The 20684-nt window shown below is 35.7% G+C and overlaps 1 protein-coding gene across 6 annotated transcripts in view; it reads right to left on the bottom strand.

The window, feature by feature from the left end:
* LOC135585870 (villin-2-like) overlaps positions 1-18718 on the bottom strand; it is a 36865-nt gene extending 18147 nt beyond the window's left edge. Inside the window, exons 1-19 of one of the 6 annotated variants that reach the window (XM_065127668.1) lie at positions 18145-18718; positions 16748-16905; positions 16563-16662; positions 13878-13946; positions 13531-13767; positions 13259-13436; positions 13043-13175; positions 9856-10015; positions 9623-9779; positions 9433-9533; positions 9183-9341; positions 8425-8493; positions 8281-8349; positions 8019-8156; positions 4635-4763; positions 1199-1346; positions 1063-1073; positions 825-965; positions 618-743 (exon numbers count right to left, since the gene is read on the bottom strand). In XM_065127668.1, coding sequence (XP_064983740.1) covers positions 618-743; positions 825-965; positions 1063-1073; positions 1199-1346; positions 4635-4763; positions 8019-8156; positions 8281-8349; positions 8425-8493; positions 9183-9341; positions 9433-9533; positions 9623-9779; positions 9856-10015; positions 13043-13175; positions 13259-13436; positions 13531-13767; positions 13878-13946; positions 16563-16662; positions 16748-16803 — 2181 coding nt within the window. In that variant the 5' untranslated portion in view covers positions 16804-16905; positions 18145-18718. The remainder of the gene's footprint in view (positions 1-617; positions 744-824; positions 966-1062; positions 1074-1198; positions 1347-4634; positions 4764-8018; positions 8157-8280; positions 8350-8424; positions 8494-9182; positions 9342-9432; positions 9534-9622; positions 9780-9855; positions 10016-13042; positions 13176-13258; positions 13437-13530; positions 13768-13877; positions 13947-16562; positions 16663-16747; positions 16906-18144) is intronic. The other 5 variants (XM_065127667.1, XM_065127669.1, XM_065127670.1 and 2 more) reach the window with 5 other exon arrangements.
* Between the last annotated feature and the right edge of the window lie 1966 nt (positions 18719-20684).

The following is a 20684-nucleotide window of genomic DNA, read 5'->3' as shown; positions in this document are numbered from 1 at the left end:
GATGGCTTCAAAAATACTCATGCCTTTCTCATTAAATAGGAAAAAAAGTATATCTACATCCAATAATTTACTCCCCCAAGTACAGGAGAAAGACAAGAAATAGCAAGATTGTTAAAGATCAGTAAAAGAGAAGGCATTTTTAGGTCCACATTATGGTTGGAAATCACCACAAGCAGATCCGGGACTGAGAGCAAAAGATGCAGCTGGGTTTGCTTATGTCAATTTACTTTTTAGTCTATTTTATTCATAATAAGTTTACATCAGAATTTTCTTTTCTTTTCTTTTTTGTATATAATCATATGATTTTTGCCATAAAATTTGCTATTAGAAATACTTAGAGAACACTCTATTTGAAGGCTCTTTTAAGCTGGGATATTTGTCCAACTAATTTGAAATCCTTTGTTCAACCTTCAGTTTACCAGCCAAGATCAGTCATTCCCTCTTTTCTTTGGGGCTCATAGTAAACTTCTCAATTTATTCAAGTTCTTGACAGTTACATCTACTATATCCAGATAGTCACACCAACTTGAGCATGTTTAATTTACTTGAGATTGAAGAGATAAGAAACAATTATTCAATAAAAATGATACAAGGTAAAGCTCAACCATAAAACATACCATAGCCTTTGCAGGGTCCCAAGAGAAATATGTCGTGAAGAAACAAGGTTCATTACCCTCTGTAATTTTATAAAGTGGTGCATGTGGGGATAAACCTTCTAGTGGCACTGCAAGCTCTATGTATTTCTGAAAAAAGAAGTTTGGTAGCTTTAATTGTTGCAACAGCAAACTCTAGTATGACAAATAAAAAGAAAGCTCTGCCAGTACCTGTCCTATATCAAATGCATTTTGCTTCTCATTGGAATCTACAGAATGTCCAATCCATACAAAGACCTCAGCGTGGGTGTCAAACAGCAACATGTCTTCAGTTAACAAATCATCTTGAGAATAATTGAAGACTTCATTAACCTGCAAGATGTACAGAGGAATATACAAGCAAGACTAGAGTGTTCACCAAATACATGAGAATTTCCATCAAACATTACAGTTGGAAGCATTCACTCACCTCTAGTTTTTCTGGTGAAGGTTGTTTGACCACAAATGAATAGAAGATATCAGAACATCAGATTGATGAAAAATAAATCAAAATAAATGTAGTCTTGGAAATTCATCAAAAGATATATTCCTAAAATTTATCAAACCTTTTTTAAACAAAAAGGTATACAAGTGGGGATCTCTAACAATATCTTGTTTGATCTTTTGGCTGGTATAACTTTGCTTCCCACCAAGAGCAAACCAGAAAGCAGAGCTTTCCGTTCCCTCCTTTACATGCTTTAGTGCAACACCTGGCTGCAGAAGAAAAAATAATTTTCTGTATTCATGGTGTTGGTAAGAAATTACTCTTATATATATATATATATATATATATACACACACACACACACACACACACACACACACACACATAAATGCTTATAGATATTCATACATATATGATATATCAATATGAGTGTATATATTTATAGATTTATAGATATAGTGATGCAGGCAAGGTACCTCAATAATGTCGAGGAATGATGTCAGTGACCATCAAAGTCCATAAAAAGCTTGCCTTTCCAAAACCAAAATTTGGCACACTAAAGCTAACCCATTCACAAATAGGTCAAAGCAAATTCATTCTATGATAAGCCAAAAATAAAAATGAGCAACCTTTCTACTTTCTTGTTTGTTGAAATTAAATGACAGTAGAAATAAACAATAATACAGTTATGCAAAGACCCAAACAGGAACCACCACAGAACAGATACAAAAAATTGGCTAGTTGTGAACCAACACCACAAGTCTTAAACAATTTGCACCAAGCTCTACCAAATTTAAACCATGCTCCAACACTGCAGCTACTTGGTTTTGAAATTTCCATCAAGCTTTTTTAGAAAGAAAGATTTCAAACACAATCCAATTTTCAATCAAAAGTTCCACTATGTGGTCATATCAATTGAAAAGGCAGTCAAAATCAAATCTATGCAAAATCAAAGCTATGTACTGCAACCTAGAAGAATGCCAGTGATGTTTTAGTTTATCCTCAAGTAATCCAAGTAAAACTTGTGCCTACTCTCACTGATGTTTATAAGACACCAGAAATAGGATTCCTAGGTACAGAATTTGGTTTCAAAAGATCTACAATAGTAAAAAGTAAAAAAAGAAACACTATTTCATACACATCAAAACACATGGTCATCTTGAGAACAGAAATTTCACCAGGTAAGAGCCAGATAAACAATATAAAGAAGCTCAGTAATTAAACAAAGATATTCAACTTGAGATTGATTACTAATTTATTATTAGCTTTCTCTTCTGTTTGCAAAGATTTATACACTGTAATTCACACAAACCATGATGATACATTTCTGGCTTAGTACATACTGTGCAATGACAGTCCACAACCACCTATGCTGGTCAGCATAGACCAAAATGATCATCTTGACTATGTATTGTCTTTTGTTCGCAAAAATAAGATAATGCTAGAACTTGGACCACACTAGCCAAGATGGCGATCGTTGATTATAGTTATTACTCTACATGATATGCATGTATGTATGCATCATGCAGCTACTTATCTACTAGAATAAATAAACACAAAGGGAAAGACAAGAAAACAAAAAAAGAAAAATCATATAGAATACAATTATACTTAGTAACTTCCCATGATATGTAGCAAGATAATGATTCCCTAATAAGCAGAGATTTCTAAATTTGATTTTTTTAATCTTTTTACAACATTGGAGACATCTCTCTAATCAAGACAAGGTTGAAAGATTATTAGGAGTATTAAGTAAATTGATTTCATCAGTAAAATCATTTAGCTTTTGATGTTTATGCATAGTCTTAAGTGCCTAAACAACAACTTACAACAAGACTATTCCATGGCCTTCAAGCGAGTTGCAGCAATTTATAAGCTGATAATTTAGACAAATCTCTGACTTTAAAATCTAGAAGCAATCTCTGACTTTCATAAGGAACCTTTCTTTTATGATCTCATAAATTCTGGTCACACTGCCAACATATCACTGAGATATATACTGCATTTTTTGCAGCTGCCAGAACAGATATTTTGAAGTTCCAGAAATTTCATATAAGAAATGTTGGCATATTAGAAGCAAGGTATGCAGTTTCGAATAATACTGCCTGGTACACGGACCGCTCGTTACCGGACGGTATATATATATATATATGTATATATACATATATATATATATATAATTTTTTTTTAAAGGCGACGTCGCCCAGAGAAGGAAAAAATAAAATTATATATATATATAATTTTTTTTTTAAAGGCGACGTCACGTCGCCTCGACGACGTCGCCCAGACAAGGAAATATATATATATATATAAAAGGCGACATGACGTCGCTTTTTATAAATATATTTTATATATATAATATTTTTTATATAAATATTTTATATAAAAAAATCTTTTATATATATATAAAATATTTAAAAAAAATATTTTATATATAAAAATGAGGCGACATCATCAAATTATATATATATATATATATATATACCGAGCGGTATACCGAATGATATATCGCTCGGTATACTGTATCATACCGTACCGAGTGAATGTCAAAACGCCGGTACGATACGATATTTCAAACCTTGATTAGAAGTATCCACTAACATTCTGGAACAGTGAAACAGAACAATTGGATTATAGATATTTTAAACAAAAAGGATGATTGTATTTACAAGCTCTAAAATGGGAACTGTGAAATGTGAATCATTCATAAAAAAAAATGGTTCCTTATGAAAGGATTCTTTAATTTACAATCTCTAAAACATGAACTGTGAATCATTTATGAAAGAGTGGTTTACCAGCTGTCCAGGAACAACCACTATGGAAATCAGCAATATGGATGTAAGCTAAATTTGAAAAAAACAAGGAATAAGTGCCTTTTTGTTTTAAATATTGCCTAAACAAGTTACCAATAATGATAAGGGCGGCATGCCAATCCGAATTGACAATAAACAAAAGCTACAGTTGAGTTCTTTTGAGTCAAATCAAATTGTCATTATTCAAAAGGGATACAAAATCCTATTTAGAGTTGTATTAATGCAAGTTGCAATGAAATCCTACCCTGGTTTGGAGAAACATAAATATTACTGTCCCATAAGTTATTTTAGTTTGCTTAGTATGTCTGTCTAAGAATGAACTGTTTACTTTTTTATTAAGTTCTCATATTCATACTACAACTAAGATTTAAGTTCAAATCTAGAGGTGGCTTTACATGGGAGTATGTGGAATTACAACTTCTCCAAAAGAACGAAAAGTTTCATTCCTTCAGTAAGTTTAGAAGTTGGGTCTATAAAGTCTTAAACAAATTTTAGAGATAATTGTAATAGGTTTTAATCTGAATAATGAAGTTCCATTGACTTTAATTTATCTCTTTTCTGACGTTCGTTCTCTTTCTCTATCCTCTTCTATTTTTTGCAAACTAAGTACTTTGTAGTTTGTACACTGTTAATTGTCTAATGACATGGTTCTCAAATGAAAGAAGTGTATGTTGGCTTGACATGAAACGATTAAAGATGATAACAAATCAACCCAGATATTATACAACATTTTGCATGCTTTACCTTTAGAAATTCTGCAATTTGTGCGGCCCATTGTTGTTGTTCAAAGGTACTTGAACTTCCATTCCAATTGAAAAGTGAATTCCCAGATTGCAAAATGAAACAATCTGTGGAACTTAATGATGATGCCACCTAAAACAGAATGATTATCATTGTATTGTAGTGCTCATGCATCCAACTCAAATTCATATATGCATGTACAAAGAATCTTTCACAGAAATGCCAATCTAAGTGCAGATGATATTTTGTTAAATAAAAATGGAAAGGTTCCATGGTGCTCATCTGCCATTAAATGAGGACAATACTTTTGTTAAATAAAAATGAAAATGTTCCATGGTGATCATCTGCCATGATGGCTTATTAATGTGGCCTGAACAGCTTAAGAAGCTACTGAGGAAACCAAGATTGATTACTTGCAACCTTCTGGCATGTCAAGTGCCAGGTTAAGTCTTGTAGTGCCCCTCTTTGTTGAACTATACCTTCTATTATGCATATAGTGAGAAGTCCTGGTAGTTATTCATTAGTTGATGATCTATTAATATATTACTGGTAGAAGTCAGTTACAGAAATAGCTAAGCATGTTGCATTGGACGATCAACCAATAATAGAATATCCATAAGCCTCAATAACAAATTTTAGCTGCCATGTGAATTATTCTGTGCTCTTAAGCAAGGTATGTAATACCGTACCGTACCGATATTTTGAGGTTGACTCGGTATGGTACGGTACCGGTGTACCGAGCGGTACACCAGGACATACCGAACGATTTTAAATATTTTTTCCTCTACTGTAGTACTGTAGCACTGCTACAGCATAGCACCGTAATACGTTCCGTCCGGTAGTGGGCAGTCCGTGTATCGGTATGTCATCGGACCAGTACGTACCACCCGTACCGAACGATACCATTTGAAATTGCATACCATGCTCTCAAGTAAGCATAAAACCCTTCAATGTCCCAAGATATTCCACGTATCGACTTAAGTTGGACAATAGAATCGGAAGAGCTTTCTTTATTATTTTTATGAATTGAGTCATATAAAAATGTTTAAAATTGTGAATTACTTCTAAACACCACTTAAATTTTCGTTTGACTACCGGCTTAATTTGTAATATGTGAGATGATAAGGTACCCAGAATGACAGGAAGTAAAGTTTTATCTCTCGTACTATATAAGCTAAGGATGGCACCAAGGAAAAATTCTGGGCTCAGACAGAATGATTTCATCACTTGCCCCTCCAATTGGTCTGTCATAATTCATCTGCTCAATCTTAATCTTCCTGAAGTTGCTTTTCTATCATAACTTTGCTACATAATAGTTCTTGTTTCAAGAAAGAGTTCAAATGGATAAAATGGGTCAAACATAGCAAGTAATCTACAAAAGATACCTTTATATTTGAGCAATTTTCGCTCAGGAAACAAGGGTAAGCACCATGGTTCTACATTCCACCCAGACCAGTACATACCATACCAGGAGGCATATACTGGTCCACCAGCTGACTGAGTCGCAGACCGCCCTGAACCAAGCAGTCCGGTAGTGGAACAGGGCTTACCGTGCTGGTAAGCATGGTGAATCAAGCAGTAAGCCCACCTAGGGGTAATTTACCTCAAAGAGAGGTGTAAAAGAGGACTTTTCAACCATATCTTCAATCACTTTGCCCAAACCTGCCTCTTATCTCTCTTTCCTTTCACTCAAATCTCTTTCAAATTGAAAAATTAGTTGAAGGAGAAGCCCAAATTCTCAAGGTGAATGTTGGAATTGAAGATCCAGCAGAATATTTCTTCAAAATTAGGTTAATCAGGTCCTTATTTCTTAGCCTGATAATCTAATTTTAGGCTTAATTAGGCCAATATTAGACAGAGTTCTAAGATCTATCTTCAATTTACACTTTAAATAGGGCATGATCCATAATAATAAACAATGCAGATCTTACCCTTGCAGATCTATCCCAAACATGAGCGTATAAAATTAGGTGAATCCTTGCATGGTGATAGTTGCTCATTCTTTTCAGAGACAAACATATCTTATGACATGCAACAAGAGTACAATTGTGATAGACATGGCTCAAGCATACTACAGCCTACATAGCCGCATTTGCCACGATCCTACTTGCCTGGGGAACATCCTACCACACAGAGTTCATGTGTTAAGTCATGGTACACTGTTTATCAGCATCAGATGTCATGGGAGCAGCTTCATACTTGAGTCCCATAGATATACTGTATTGATCTACAAATCTACCTGACCGACCCACCCTGCAATCGAACTGGTAGGATTAGGCATATGATTTCATCATAAAATCATTTACTACGTACCATGGTTTCCAATACTGTACCATACCGCTCGATACGGGTGGTATATACCGGTCCGATAGCGGACTAGTACGGGTGGTATATCGGTACATCTTAGTGTACCATGTGTTGGTACGCTCAATACAGCTCGGTATGTACCGTACCAATGGCTGATCGGTATACTGGTACGGTACGGTATTCAGAACCTTGCTTCATACAATGGCTTAGATGACTATTAACTTATTTGTGTATTGTGATGTCCGTATATTACAATGGCATGTTCCAATGTAATATATGTTGTTTTACAGACTTAAACCACTTGAATTATATGAATCTAGTTTTAATTAATCTTTAAAAGGTAGGAAACAACCATGAGCTGGGGTTATTTAGAATTTTTGACTGCCGAAATCCTTGAGTCCCACCATGGTACATAGTGACATATTAAGTACACAATATGTGTTGGTGTGCTGACACATATCAGACCCTTACCAATTTGGCTGAAGACCGGCATGGGTCCAGCACCCAAAACTGTAAACCATGGTAACCATCTCCAACTTCCACTACTCTATAGAGGTGGTTACCTTCTTTTTCTAGCCAAAATTGCAAAAATATCAAATTCATTATTAGTTGAGAATATTATATGGATTCCTATCAATATTTTCTTTTCCGACTTCCATTTTTCAGATTTCATTATTAAGTTGAGAATATTATACTATATTGTTATCCATTATAATAAAACTAGTTCGAGCAATTAAACTAGAGATCATGATGCCCGCTAACACAATCCAGCATGTGCTGGACTTTACCAAGCAATGGTGATGACATTGACACATGACCAGGGTAATTTATCCATGCGTTGGCCAACAAAGAGGGCATGTTAAGTTGCTAACCATATTGGTAGCAGCATATGTGCTCTCACCAGAAAACCAATTACTTCTTTACGTGCATGCATAATGACATAATTATGCAAAACAATTATTTATTTTATACTTCTGAGATATGCAGTTAACAGAGTTGTTTTGCTAATCTGTCAATATTCAGAATGGACAAGCTTCAAATTAATAAAATGTACTAATAAGTAAGATTCACATATCATACCGCATCAACTTGAACTGCTTTATTGTTGTAGACTGATGCACCAGATACTTGCATTAGTGCAATGCCATCAGAAGTATAAGTTTCATCATTCAGATTCTTGTCTGCAATGAACTCTTTATAACCAGAGCTGATTCCACCCTATGCAACAAAAAGTTTTTACTCAACAAGATAGCTCCTGCTCTTTAGGCAATAAAAGAATGGCACTAACAGATTTTTTTTCTGTAATTTTGTATAAATAACATTAAAATTAGGGTATTGATACCTTCAAAACAACCATGGGCTGAAAGAGTGCAATGAACTGTGGCGGTTCTTTTCCTTGAAAAATGCGGCCCTGCAGGAGACATGGTTCAAATAAAGCTTCTTCTCCTTCTCATTTTCTGAGTAAAAGATTAAAAGTATGAAATACCTGCACTGGTCTTTCTTTTAAGGAACTCCACATTGTATTAGACAGCTGAGTAGCCATCATTTGGTCATCCTAGAAAGAAATAATATCATATTATGGCACCAAGTACACCAAGCCTATTTAAAAAGCTGAGTGAATTGTTTTTGTGATATTAGTTATAACTCTTAAACCTAGACATGCAATTTTGGTTGGAATAAGAGCTTCCATCTGAAATAGCAAATTAATGTACATCTCTTGAGTTTGCATCACAAGTAGATTTCCAAGTTTCTTCATATGGTTGGTAGAGTGGTCATGACAGTTAAAGATGGTGAAATAAAAACACAGAATGTTAGGTTCAAACATGACAATGAAAAGGGGTTGAAGTTCTTTCAGGGTAAATCATAAATTGAAAATTTAGAGAGAAAAGAAACTATGGGGTTTGATTTGTAATGTAAATATTGTCATAGCCTAGCATTAACAGTTTAATCAGACTTGATCTTTGACCTTGTTGGACAAAGTTTAGGATGCTATTTCTTAGGCTGAAAGATGGTAAAATATGATGCAAAAATATATCATAAAATTGAATATACATGCAAAGATAAACAGAATATTTCATCAAAATTTGCTAATTAATGGATAATAAGCATACAAATTCTAACCCAGATCAATTAGTTTTTACAAGATGGTAGAGCATATTACAGTTAATCACATTATAATTCAAAGAACTGAGTTGAAAAACTCCTCTTTTCCTTCTTCAATGAGATTTGGTTGTAGCTATTTACCTGAATACTATCATTTCCCATCCAACAGGTTAAGTAGTAGTCTTCTTTCTTCTCACCAGAATGATACGTATAGAGCACAATATAACAATCTCCACTGTAAAATTTACCAATCTCTTCTTTTGGGACTGGACTTTTGGCACTGCTATTAATGCGCCAAACCTGAAAGTGCTTTTATAATTTAGAATTTCAAAAATCACTATCTAGCTTCACTTGCAGGTATCTATAAGATTAACAAAAATGAATAAGAAACCTCAAGTTTTCCACCGCCTTCAAGCAAAGGAGGAACTTCATCATTTAGAGGAGAGCCTTTTGAGAGTCCTTTGATATCAATACCTTGTTGCTTTAACAATGCTACCCAAGCATAACATGATACAAAATTATCCAGAATGAACAAAATCATAGTCAATGGTTCAGATCATTAACAAAATTGTTACTGATACCTGCAACTTTTCCTCGTCCTTCCTCTCCACCAGAGGTTCCTGTTGCTGTACCCGCAGGCCATGATTCAAAGTTGGATTTATATGAATGTGTTTCATAACCTTGAATAACTTGAGTAATGCGTGTTGTTTTTGGTCTATTTTGACTGATGATGAAGTCCTGAAAAGATTAAGGTCTTTAAGAGAACATATTTAAAAGCACACACCAGAATTGCAAAATAAAAAAGGAAAAAAACCTCTGCAACTTTGCTGGCAGCTTTTCTCTCATCAACTTGTGTCACCCGACCAACCCAAATGAATATCTCAGCCCCACAATCCAGCAAATAGCATTTATTGTTCTCCAACATTGCTTTAGAAAGTGTACCTTCTTCCAGCTTCAGTTGACCATCAACGATACTACAAAAAACTTCTATATAACACTTGATAGCAAAACTAACTTCAATATTTCTAGTAAACTAGTAAAACTTCAAATTAGAATAGATGAAAATTACATGCACGATATGTTTAGCATTATACACATACTGAGTATGTGTTTAAGTTTAACCAGAAAGATAACTTCAAGCAACAAAAAAAAATTAGCAATAATAAGTTTTCATGCATGTTTGCAAAAGCATAAACAAATAGTACAATGGACTCGAAGAAGATAAAACAAGGACAAGAGCACTGACAATCTATCACAGAAGTAAATCATGTTGCTCAGCTGGTATCCAAGATAAAAAAGTAAAAATATAATGCTAAGATCCATTTGCTAAGTAGTCATGGTTCTTACAAACTAAATTCTTTTCCCATCAGTTTGGCAAAGCAGGTAAAGAACAGAGCCATCATTATCTAGAACATTTGATATGGCATATGAACACATGATAATGCTCCCTTCTAATATTAGGAAAAAACTCATGGTGTTCAAAAGCATAATTTAACACTTGGAATAATCAAAAGCATATGTATCCAGAGAACGAGATTCTAAAATTAAGATTTGCTGTAAGTAAAAGACAATTGTGGTCTTCAATGTGAAACCATGCGTCATTTTCTACCAAAGAAACAGCTTTTTAACCAAGTAGAAAGAAGCACCCTTTCTTTCCTTCTTACTGTTTTCCCCCCTTGTGGTAACATTTGAGTCACAGTAATCCTCTTTCCTTCTTAACATCAATAAGTCAATAAACATGATTAAAAGAAAGCCTTCAGATCAAGGATTGTAATTTTGTACTATACCGGAGTTTCGATCTTAGCTCAGTACGGTGTGGTATGCTTCGGCGTACCACTCGATATATGTGTATATATACAAGGTTCGCCGTACCGTACCATACCAACGTTTCGATCAGGGCTCGGTATGGTACGGTACCGGTGTACTGGGTAGTACATCAGGGTGTACCGCTCGGTACACCCTGGTCTACCGAACAATTTTATACTTTTTTCATATTGTAAGCAGTGCTACAGTATAGTACTATAGCACTGTAGCGGTACCGGGCGGTCCGCGTACCAATAACCTATCGGACCGATATGGGCGATACGCTTCGATATGACAGACCTTGTATATATATATATATATATATATATATATATATATATATATGTGTGTGTGTGTGTGTGTGTATGTGTGTATAATATATATGTATATATATAATGATAAAAAGTTAAAAAATAATAAAAAAGGTGACGTCGTCTCGTTTCTTCTCCCCACACGGGGAGAAGAAACCGAGGAGAAGAATTGGTATACATATACACATATATATAATAAAAAAAGGTTAAAAAATAATAAAAAAGGGTGACGTTGCCTCGTTTCTTCTCTCTGTGTGGGGAGAAGAGGTTTCTTCTCTGGTTTTTTCTCCCTACACGAGGAGAAGAAACAGAGCGTTCTCCCCACGAAGCCTCGGTGACGTCGCCGAGGCTTCTTCTCCCCGCGCGGATGAGGAGAATTCGTCGAGGCCTCGTCACCTCAGACGAGGAGGAGGCAACATCTCATTTGCCACATCCGGCGAGGGAGGGCAGCGACAGTTCGGGATCGTCGAGGGAAAGCGGTGTCAGATCTTCAGGTTCTCCCTTTTCTTCTCCCTCTTCTTCCTTCTCCCTCGGCTAATACAGCCTGGTAGCGAGCGGCAACGATCAAAATCGACTGTTACCAACCGATTTTCGGGCAATAACAGGACAAAAACATCCCCAATCAATGGTACCGCCCGATAGCGGATGATCCACATATCAGTCTGTTGGCGGGCTGATACATACCGCCTGTATTCGAAATTAAAATACTTGCTCTAGATAACGAGAGAATAAGAAAAATCTCCAAACAAATAATCATAGCAAGTCTAGTATGCATTTGCACTTCCAACCAATCTATGTAGAGCTTATAAACGAAAGAAGCCAGTTAACTCTTCCTGTTAGCCTCTCTAGTTTTGAGATCTTTATCAGACTTGATGATTCTTGTATCAAACCCCAAAATAATTTTCTCTTGCCATCATCAACCAGACAAGAATCTGAGATGTAGTACTCCATTTAATTTGAATGGTTTATTGAGACCAAGTTTCCAGAACCCTTCCCTCTCTAAGCAATTATAAAGCACACCAAACAGTGAAAATGCACAGGAAGATAAATTATGGTCAGACACATCGCCTAAGAGAGAAAACATTAAAAACTCATAGGTTATAAATTACCTTGAAATGATGATCACAGAAAGAAATCTAGGAAAGTAAGCAATAAAAGATAATGTAAAATAAGCAAAGAAACCAATTTATTTAGGATATGTACTATTGTATTTTAAAGAAAAAACATCTTTCCCCTAGTAAGGGATATCCATAGATGAGAATATGCCCCCTGTTGATGGCTCTTCATAACTGATCTTTCTAAAGAAACTCATGGATGAGAGAGAATACAGAGAGAGAGAGAGAGAGAGAGAGAGTTTAAACTTGTAAGGTAAAAGATGAGCTAAATGACCCAAACAGAACTCCAATAAGCAAATTATTAAAAATCTGTATTTTTATTAGGTAGGCAGCTAATGAGCAAAAATATAATTATTTGAGGCAATTAAGATATGCTGATAATTTGAAACATAAATTAAACTATAAACCAACCCACCAGGCTCCCACCAATATGGGATCTAGGGAGAATCAATATAACCAGCCTTACCCTAACAAGAATATAGGTAATTTCTCTAAAAAAATATAATAACACTCGAAAAGTATACATGAAACACTGTTATGATTAAATTCATGTTCATATAATCTTAGACATTTCTACTAAAAGGTCACAATTGAATAGGAGGCATGATAACTTCCAATAATAATTTAGTCCAGTAGCAACTAGGTTACCTAACAAGCAACAATGATATATGTTGAAACTAGGAGTATCTATAACAAAATAAAGCATCACATACAGTATAAAAGTCATACATGCACTGTCATGCAAAGAGTAAAAATATATAATTATGTATACCTATAAAGCCTTGAAGGAGTGGTCTCTGGAACAACATCATCTTCACTGATAATCTTTTTGCCAATTGGTGCAAAGCCACCAAAAAGGACCCAGAATTCGCCAGAGTCTGACTCAGCTTGGAGCTTTCCATCATCTTATTCAGCAAAACACGTGTTAGCAGAAAGAAAAAAAATGCTCACATGTACGGAATATTCCATAAGAAGCAGGTTCTCTCACCAATAATAGCAACATCACATTTTCCTTCATGGTAGGTGTCCTTCAAATATTGTACTACTTCTAAAGCTTTAGCCCTTTCTTGAATATTAGAGTTAGCACCATTGAACTGATATATTTTCTTTTCAGTATCCAAGATAAATACATCATCATGATTCAGTGATGACCGAGCAAATGGAACCTTTGAAATCAAAATTCTGGAAGTTACCACAAGCATGCAACACATGATTTTGCACATCAAAACTATCCAACAGATCATGGAAAAAATTTAGCACCTGTTTCATTCTGACAACTCGTTTTCCTCTACAAACATATAATCGTGTTTCAAACTTTTCCTCTTCTGGCTTTCTGAATCCAGAAGCAAACCCTCCTTCCAAAGGAATAATGCAAGGTTTGAAGTATGACAATAATTTGTCAGATTCAAAGCCTTGAAGCTCCCTGCGCTGAACAGCACGACCTCCAAGAATAGAATCAAGTTCAACTGTCTTGATTGCTGCAGTCCCAGATTCATCCTGTGATCAATCAAACAAAAAATAAATTTGAACATTGATCTCAACTTCCTCTTTGAATCAAATAAAATCATATATTACTTTTCTAGTCTCCTTAGGTACAATTGGCATACCTGGCTTGACTCTTTTCCGATCCAAAAGTGAATGTCATAAAGGTAGGCACCACCTTTGCCAGAAGTTGTCTGCCACAAGTAACTCACCACATAAAAAAATTGAAGCAGATAGCATTAATGAATACAGAGGTGTCGATGCACATTCACAGCTATATACATTACAGAAGATCCTCAGGAGAAATTTATTTCTGTAATAAAGCCAAATTTCCAACGTAAAAAGTGACATATAGATTTAATTCTAACAAGTAATAATTATTTTTTGCACTACAATGAACAAGAATATCTGTAATGCAGTTGCAGAAATAAAACATAGGATATTAAATGATTCCTTAATTATGATTTTAGTTAAAAGCTGTGAAATAATGTAGAAGAGATGGTTAATTCACCATATGAAAAAGAACTACTGGCACAAGCTGATATATTCAGTCATCTATTAACTTCAACAGGGCCTTATCTACATTGCTCCAAATGCTTAAGCTTAAGCAATTAGTAGTAGGCCCACTTGGTCATGCATACCACAGCACAGACCATCACCAATACACCACTGAGGTGTTACAATCTCCCTACTTGTAGGTCTAGCATCTTGTCAGCATAGTTCATTGTAGTAGCTAATCCTGACACAATACAACAATCTGTATTATCCAAGGCCAATCCGATTTCGCTGGTCTCTTGGTGATATGATTGGTAATTGGTGGGAAACATTTAGAATCAATGAACACAATTCGAGTTGACCAAATGTGCTAATTGTACAACCTGAAAGGAAGAAAGAGAATAGGAGAGGGAAGGCAAAGATGAACGAACACCAAGATAGCGGAAAGACAAGAAAAAAATCTGACTATGACCATGAAATAGTGAATACTAGTATTTGCTTTACGTTACAACTATTAATTTGTCTTCTACAATCATGATTACAATATCTGCAATTTAACTTTATATAATATAGAGAAGAAAGGGTATAAAAAGAGTTAATGGGAGGATAAACAAAATAGGAATGATATCAGAGAGGGTGTAGATGATATATGATTCACACACAAGAAAATATTTGCATTATCCTATACTTCACTTCATGGTAATTAGAGAACCTCTGTGAGGATTACCATTATTTTGAAAACTAATGGTTGATAATTTTTAAATCTTTGCAATGGTATATAATAGTTTAAACTATCAATTCTTTATAATATAGTATAACTATTATTTATTTTCTAATAAACACTAGTCACTTTTTATGAGTCATTTTATTATTTATTTTATATTTATTTTATCTTTTATGTTTGATTCTCATTTTTTTTCTGGAAAGAGAGAGATACTATGAAATATGAAGTTTTAAAGAATCTTTTATAACAGAATATTTTTATTTTATGTTTTGTGGTGTTTTCTAATTTTATTTTTTTAATTTTTTAATTACTTCCTCAATCTTTTATCAGAAGAAGTACAGAATAGAAGGATGATAAATCAACTCATTAAAAGATCATCAATCAATAATCAATAACAAACACTTAGGTAGTCAAACTTTATTGTGAAGTAGATCCTGAGACATTTTATAGGCAACAATGTCATGTCATCATATTCAGATTAAATCTTTTTCTCCAACAAAGCGATGGGAAAGAGGGTTTCATCTTTGTGACTTCATCTGGCAGTTATCTTCATGATGTTACCACGTTACCACGTGTCTCATTTAATGCAAAATAGACATAAAACAAAGCAAAATATCACTTAAAGATCATGCAATTCAACTACACCAACTTTTTTTGTTAAGACGAACTCCGCCATCATACAACCATTAGAATCTCAGAAGACCTGAACGCACAAGAAACATATAAATCCATGAGTTCAGTTACTGTGACTAAGCAACTGGTGTCAAAAATGGAAATCAAATGCACAACATTGCTGGCTTCCCATTGTTATCAATAGCCAATGATCCATATAAAAAAGTTATCTGTACTGTAAAACTCCAAAGCTACTTATCATGAGCCCCATGTTTAGGTTTACTCAATTCTGTTTCCTTTCAGACAGGATCTTGATTAATACTGTCCAATATCCACAGTGTAGCACATCAATAGTCAAAGAAAGTCAAATGATCAAATCCACCGTCAAGTTTTTAAATTCAGTACCATAAATCACAAGCACTGTGCGATGCTAAGCTGACCACCACGTACCCCCATAAAAATTCCAAGTCGAAGGGTTACCAGCTAAAACAGTATCAGTAGATGTTTGGGGAGAGAAGAGAAGTAATTCCTGGCTCCTGCACCTACACTCATCCTCAATCCATCTCAACCTGACAAACATAAACTCACATGCAAGCTCTACCTATTAACAAGGACTGCAACTCGCTAGACAGTAAAATATACCACATATCACCTGATCCAGGAAAAAGGATAAGAGAAGAAACAAAATTATTGCATTTAATTAAAAAGGAAATAATTGTTCTATGTAATCTCTCAGTGGATAGATTAACAGATAAACAAAATTACAAAACTAGTAGACTCATTTTAGAGACTACATGCATGAACTGTAATTACTTAAATAATGTACAAGCTGGCACTAGAGTGAAAAGTTCAAAAATCCTAGAGAATCTTGCATGTCTCAAGGATTCTAATTTCACTTGTTTAAGTTAGTAAAAAGGCACAATCCTTGATCAAAAGACAGAAAAGAAAAAGAGAAAGAAGAGGGAGACGGAAAAGGTACCTGCAAAATTATATATGTGTCTCCAGAGTAGAATTTACCATAATCAGACTTTGGTAAAGGCACTGGTTGAAAGTTCTCAATCCGCCAGATCTCTGTTCCTCTAAGAATTGTTAAGTAGACAGCTAGAAACTTTATGCAGTTAGTGCTGAAAATAACTTGCTTTTTACAAATTATAATAAGGATACACTTTTTGTCCAACTCCCTGAAATGCAGGATCGACATATTTTGTAGAACTAGACATTGTGCACTTGAAAGGCCTTCTTTAATCACCACAGATGAAAGATATGCCTTACAATTTCACAAAACTTGAAACACTCAATTATGCAAAAAAAAAAGATGTGTTCTGCAGATGAAATTTACATAGTCATTAGTCAACAATCATCAGGAATTAATATATACTGTGGCCAACTCTTTCACATCTTGTTCCACGGATTCTTAGCTACAGACTCAGCAGTAAAATGACAGCCAACACTAGTCAAACAATCTTGCAAAACTAGACAACTACAAAAAATCATGTGAGATAAAATAGTATCTATAATACTTTACTCAAGCAGGAAATCTAATATGCAAGTACAAACTAGCAAGCAATAGTTTAACATTTAGCTGGAAAATGCCATGTAGAATATAGAAAAAGAGATTACCTGGGAGGGATCCATTTTTGTGAACCGTACGTCAAACTAAAGTAAGCTATCAATTCATCTTAAGGAAGAAAAAGGTCAAGAAGGCTACTGGGCTTTGACAGAGAAAAGGCACTTCCTCATTAAAATAAAAAAAATGAGCCTTAATAAGTCAGGATATAGAAATATGTTTTACCCACAACCAACAATTGGATATCCAGTTAGAAGGTAGACCATTAGGATTGCTGGACTCCAGAGTGACAATTACTTATACTGGTTAAGGATTTATAATTACTTTAGGGAGAAAGCTAGGTATCTGTTCTATAGAAATTTTTTGGAATGTCTAAATTTAGGGGTTTAAACCTTTGCATCTTGACTTTCTTTAATCTACAAAGTCATTGTTTTTCACTGATTCAGTCCTATTTTCCAGATAATCTGGGTCCATAAAGTCCTAATAAATAACAGGAGTTCCTGCATTGACTACTAGAGGCCTTGTGGTCCCATTATTCAGTTTTACAGGACAAGAAAAAAAAAATCTAGAAGCAGCCATGACAAATAGCATTTATCAAATAATTATGAGTAAATTTCTTTTACTTCATGTGGAATTCCACCATTTTATCTTCCATCTTCAACTTTTATTGTTCATTAAAATATATAGTGCAATCCCTATGATCAACATAAATAAAAGGTAAATGACACGAAGTCATCAACAGCAACATGATAGATTTAAGCTTCTTTGGTAATAAAATAAACGCAAACCTAATAAAAGCATAGGAAACTTTTTCCTAGGCTTTAAGAACAAAGGCGTGCCCTTCTCTGGAAACCTTTTCCTATCGTAGCATGTGGTGTTTGGAGCCACATTTACAACATACAGGTTGTTTAATAGAAAAAAAAAAAGCATGAAACATACAGGCAATCAATTTGAGTAATTGTCGATCATGATCAAGAATTCCCTCAATTAATACCTGGATTAGTTCCACGGAAACCAGACCAATTGTCCGAATGGCTGGACCTTAGTAATGACCAAGAAGATCATCACTCAAGAGAGCGTAACCCTATCAAGATTCAAGAAACCAACAACACAATACCAAAAGATACATTCATCCGTCGCGGATCCCACTATAACCAGGAGGCCGCTCAACGAAGACGATGATTAAACAAAGAACCTAAGAAAACTCGACAAAAAATGAAAGAAGAATGACATGATTAACCTATCCCCGAATTTGCGACGTATGATTCTCGAAAGAGAAAATCAACGCGGTTTAGTTCCGAGCTTGAGATTACTCAGAAGAAGAGAAGAGAGGCGTGAGCTCCGCTCGCGGAGAGGAGGGGCGATCGGGGAGCCAACGGCGATGACATGACCAAACTGAAGTGGAATTCGAGATATAAGGAGCGGAGAGAGGAGCGGAGGAAAGATCGGCGCACGTAAGAAGATCCGCGAGAGGTGGGGAATGAAACGGGCGAGGAAGGACGAGGAAAGGAGGTTGCAGAGGTGGGATAGGTTAAAAAACGCGAATCACGACCGTCGCTGGTCGCTCTTTCGCCCCCACCACATCATCAGCCGCGCGAATCACGGATTTTTTGTATTGTTTTCTGTTTGGGCAAATTCTTTTTTTTATTTTCACAATACCTACCTGGTTATCAAGACTTTGTATGAGTTTTTGCTAAGCTTTTCTCGTTGAGTTACCGTATTTTATTAATAAAAATATTATAATTTAAGAAAAAACATAGATATTTTTTTAGTTGATTTATTCTCATGTCAGAAGATTGGACGTTGAGCTGAAGGATCGGTCAACATATCAACAGAAGGTTTCGGGACATGGATTCGGGTATCGGGTCAAGAAGAACGAAAATTGCACCAAGAAAATCGGAGTTGTGGAGGTCAACTGACCGATTGGGCAATAGGCCGTAAGAGAGGACGATGCGTTGAAGAATCGGATAAAGCGTCGATGAACCAATGACATGCTGGACAATAATTTGCTAGTCATAGGTGTCCAGCAAGCCAATCACGTGAGTGATGGCACGTATGACTTAATATAGAATTTTTTTGCTTATTATATTTTGTCATATATCACTTTGTAACTATTACATAAATGTATACATATATTGTGATGTCCTTGGATTTATGCAATGGGAATCGGATCGTGATGAGATCACGATAGTGAGATCGATTCACCTTTAAACACATATCCTAAATAATCCCGGTCATAGGTTACTCGAGAGAGATATCGTGATAACCGGACAGATTGGTGTGCTGTATACCCGTCCATATGATGGATGCAGCTGGTCTCATAGTTGCTTGTGTAGGGACACTAGGGATACAGTACAGGTGCTCATTGGAGAATGAGTTCACTGATTGATCCGCTTACGGAATGCTGGATGGTTGATGATGCCTTATTGTCAGACAGCGATTCCGTAGTCCTAGTGGTGTATCTCGTCCTTAGACTTAAGACACCAAGGATGTCCTGTATGAGTGCTTCACTCTTTGATACTAGACTTACAGGTTTGGCTATCCCAGATCTAGTACAGCTGGTCATTGGGAGTGGTAGTCGACCTTACGAGGGCTATTGAGTGTCGATAGAGGATCATCCACTCTCGGTGTCATGAGAGGAATATCTCATGTGTTCTTGCTCAGACAAATCCCTGGCCAGGGTCATTCGAGTTGAGAGAGAAAGAGTTCTCCGGGAGAATCCGATTAGAGCGAGACTCAAGAAGAAACCGTATGTGCCCACTATCTCCCACTATCTCCACCAAGAATGTGTTCCTTCTCAAGGAACACTGCTCTCTTAGCTACAAAGACCTTTTGGTCCTCGAGATGATAGAAATAATACCCACAAGTTTCCTTGGGGTATCCCACAAATTTGCATCGCTTTGTCCTTGATTCTAACTTATCGGGGTTGTGTCTTTTAACATGTGCAGGGCAGCCCCAAATCTTAACAACCTTAAGATCATGCTTCTTCCCTTTCCATATCTCATATGGTGTAGACACTACCGACTTAGTTGGAACTATGTTCAGAAGGTAAGCTGCGGTTTCTAGGGCATATCCCTAGAATGAGATGGGTAGGTCAGAGAAACTCATCATGGACCGTACCATATCTAATAATGTACGATTTCTCCTTTCAGAAACACCATTGAGCTGAGGTGTATAAGGAGGTGTCCATTGGGATAATATCACATGGTCCTTGAGGAACTGAGTGAACTCTGTACTTAAGTACTCACCTCTTCGATCTGATCGAAGAGTTTTGATACTCTTTCCAGTCTAGTTCTCCACCTCATTCTTATACTCTCTGAATTTCTCAAAGGCCTCGGACTTGTACTTCATTAAGTACACATATCCATACCTTGAGAAATCATCAGTAAATGTAATGAAGTAGGAGTAACCTCCAATGGCATGAGTTGACATGGGTCCACATACATCACTGTGTATTAGTTCCAACAACTTAGTGGCTCTCTCTCCAGTTCCATTAAATGGAGAGTTGGTCAGTTTTCCACGAATGCAAGGCTC

The sequence above is a fragment of the Musa acuminata genome, chromosome BXJ2-10 (assembly GCF_036884655.1).
Source record: "Musa acuminata AAA Group cultivar baxijiao chromosome BXJ2-10, Cavendish_Baxijiao_AAA, whole genome shotgun sequence".
NCBI classification, from domain to species: Eukaryota; Viridiplantae; Streptophyta; class Magnoliopsida; order Zingiberales; family Musaceae; genus Musa; species Musa acuminata.
Note: the sequence above shows the minus strand (reverse complement) of the source record. Positions and strands in the feature narration are given on the sequence as shown.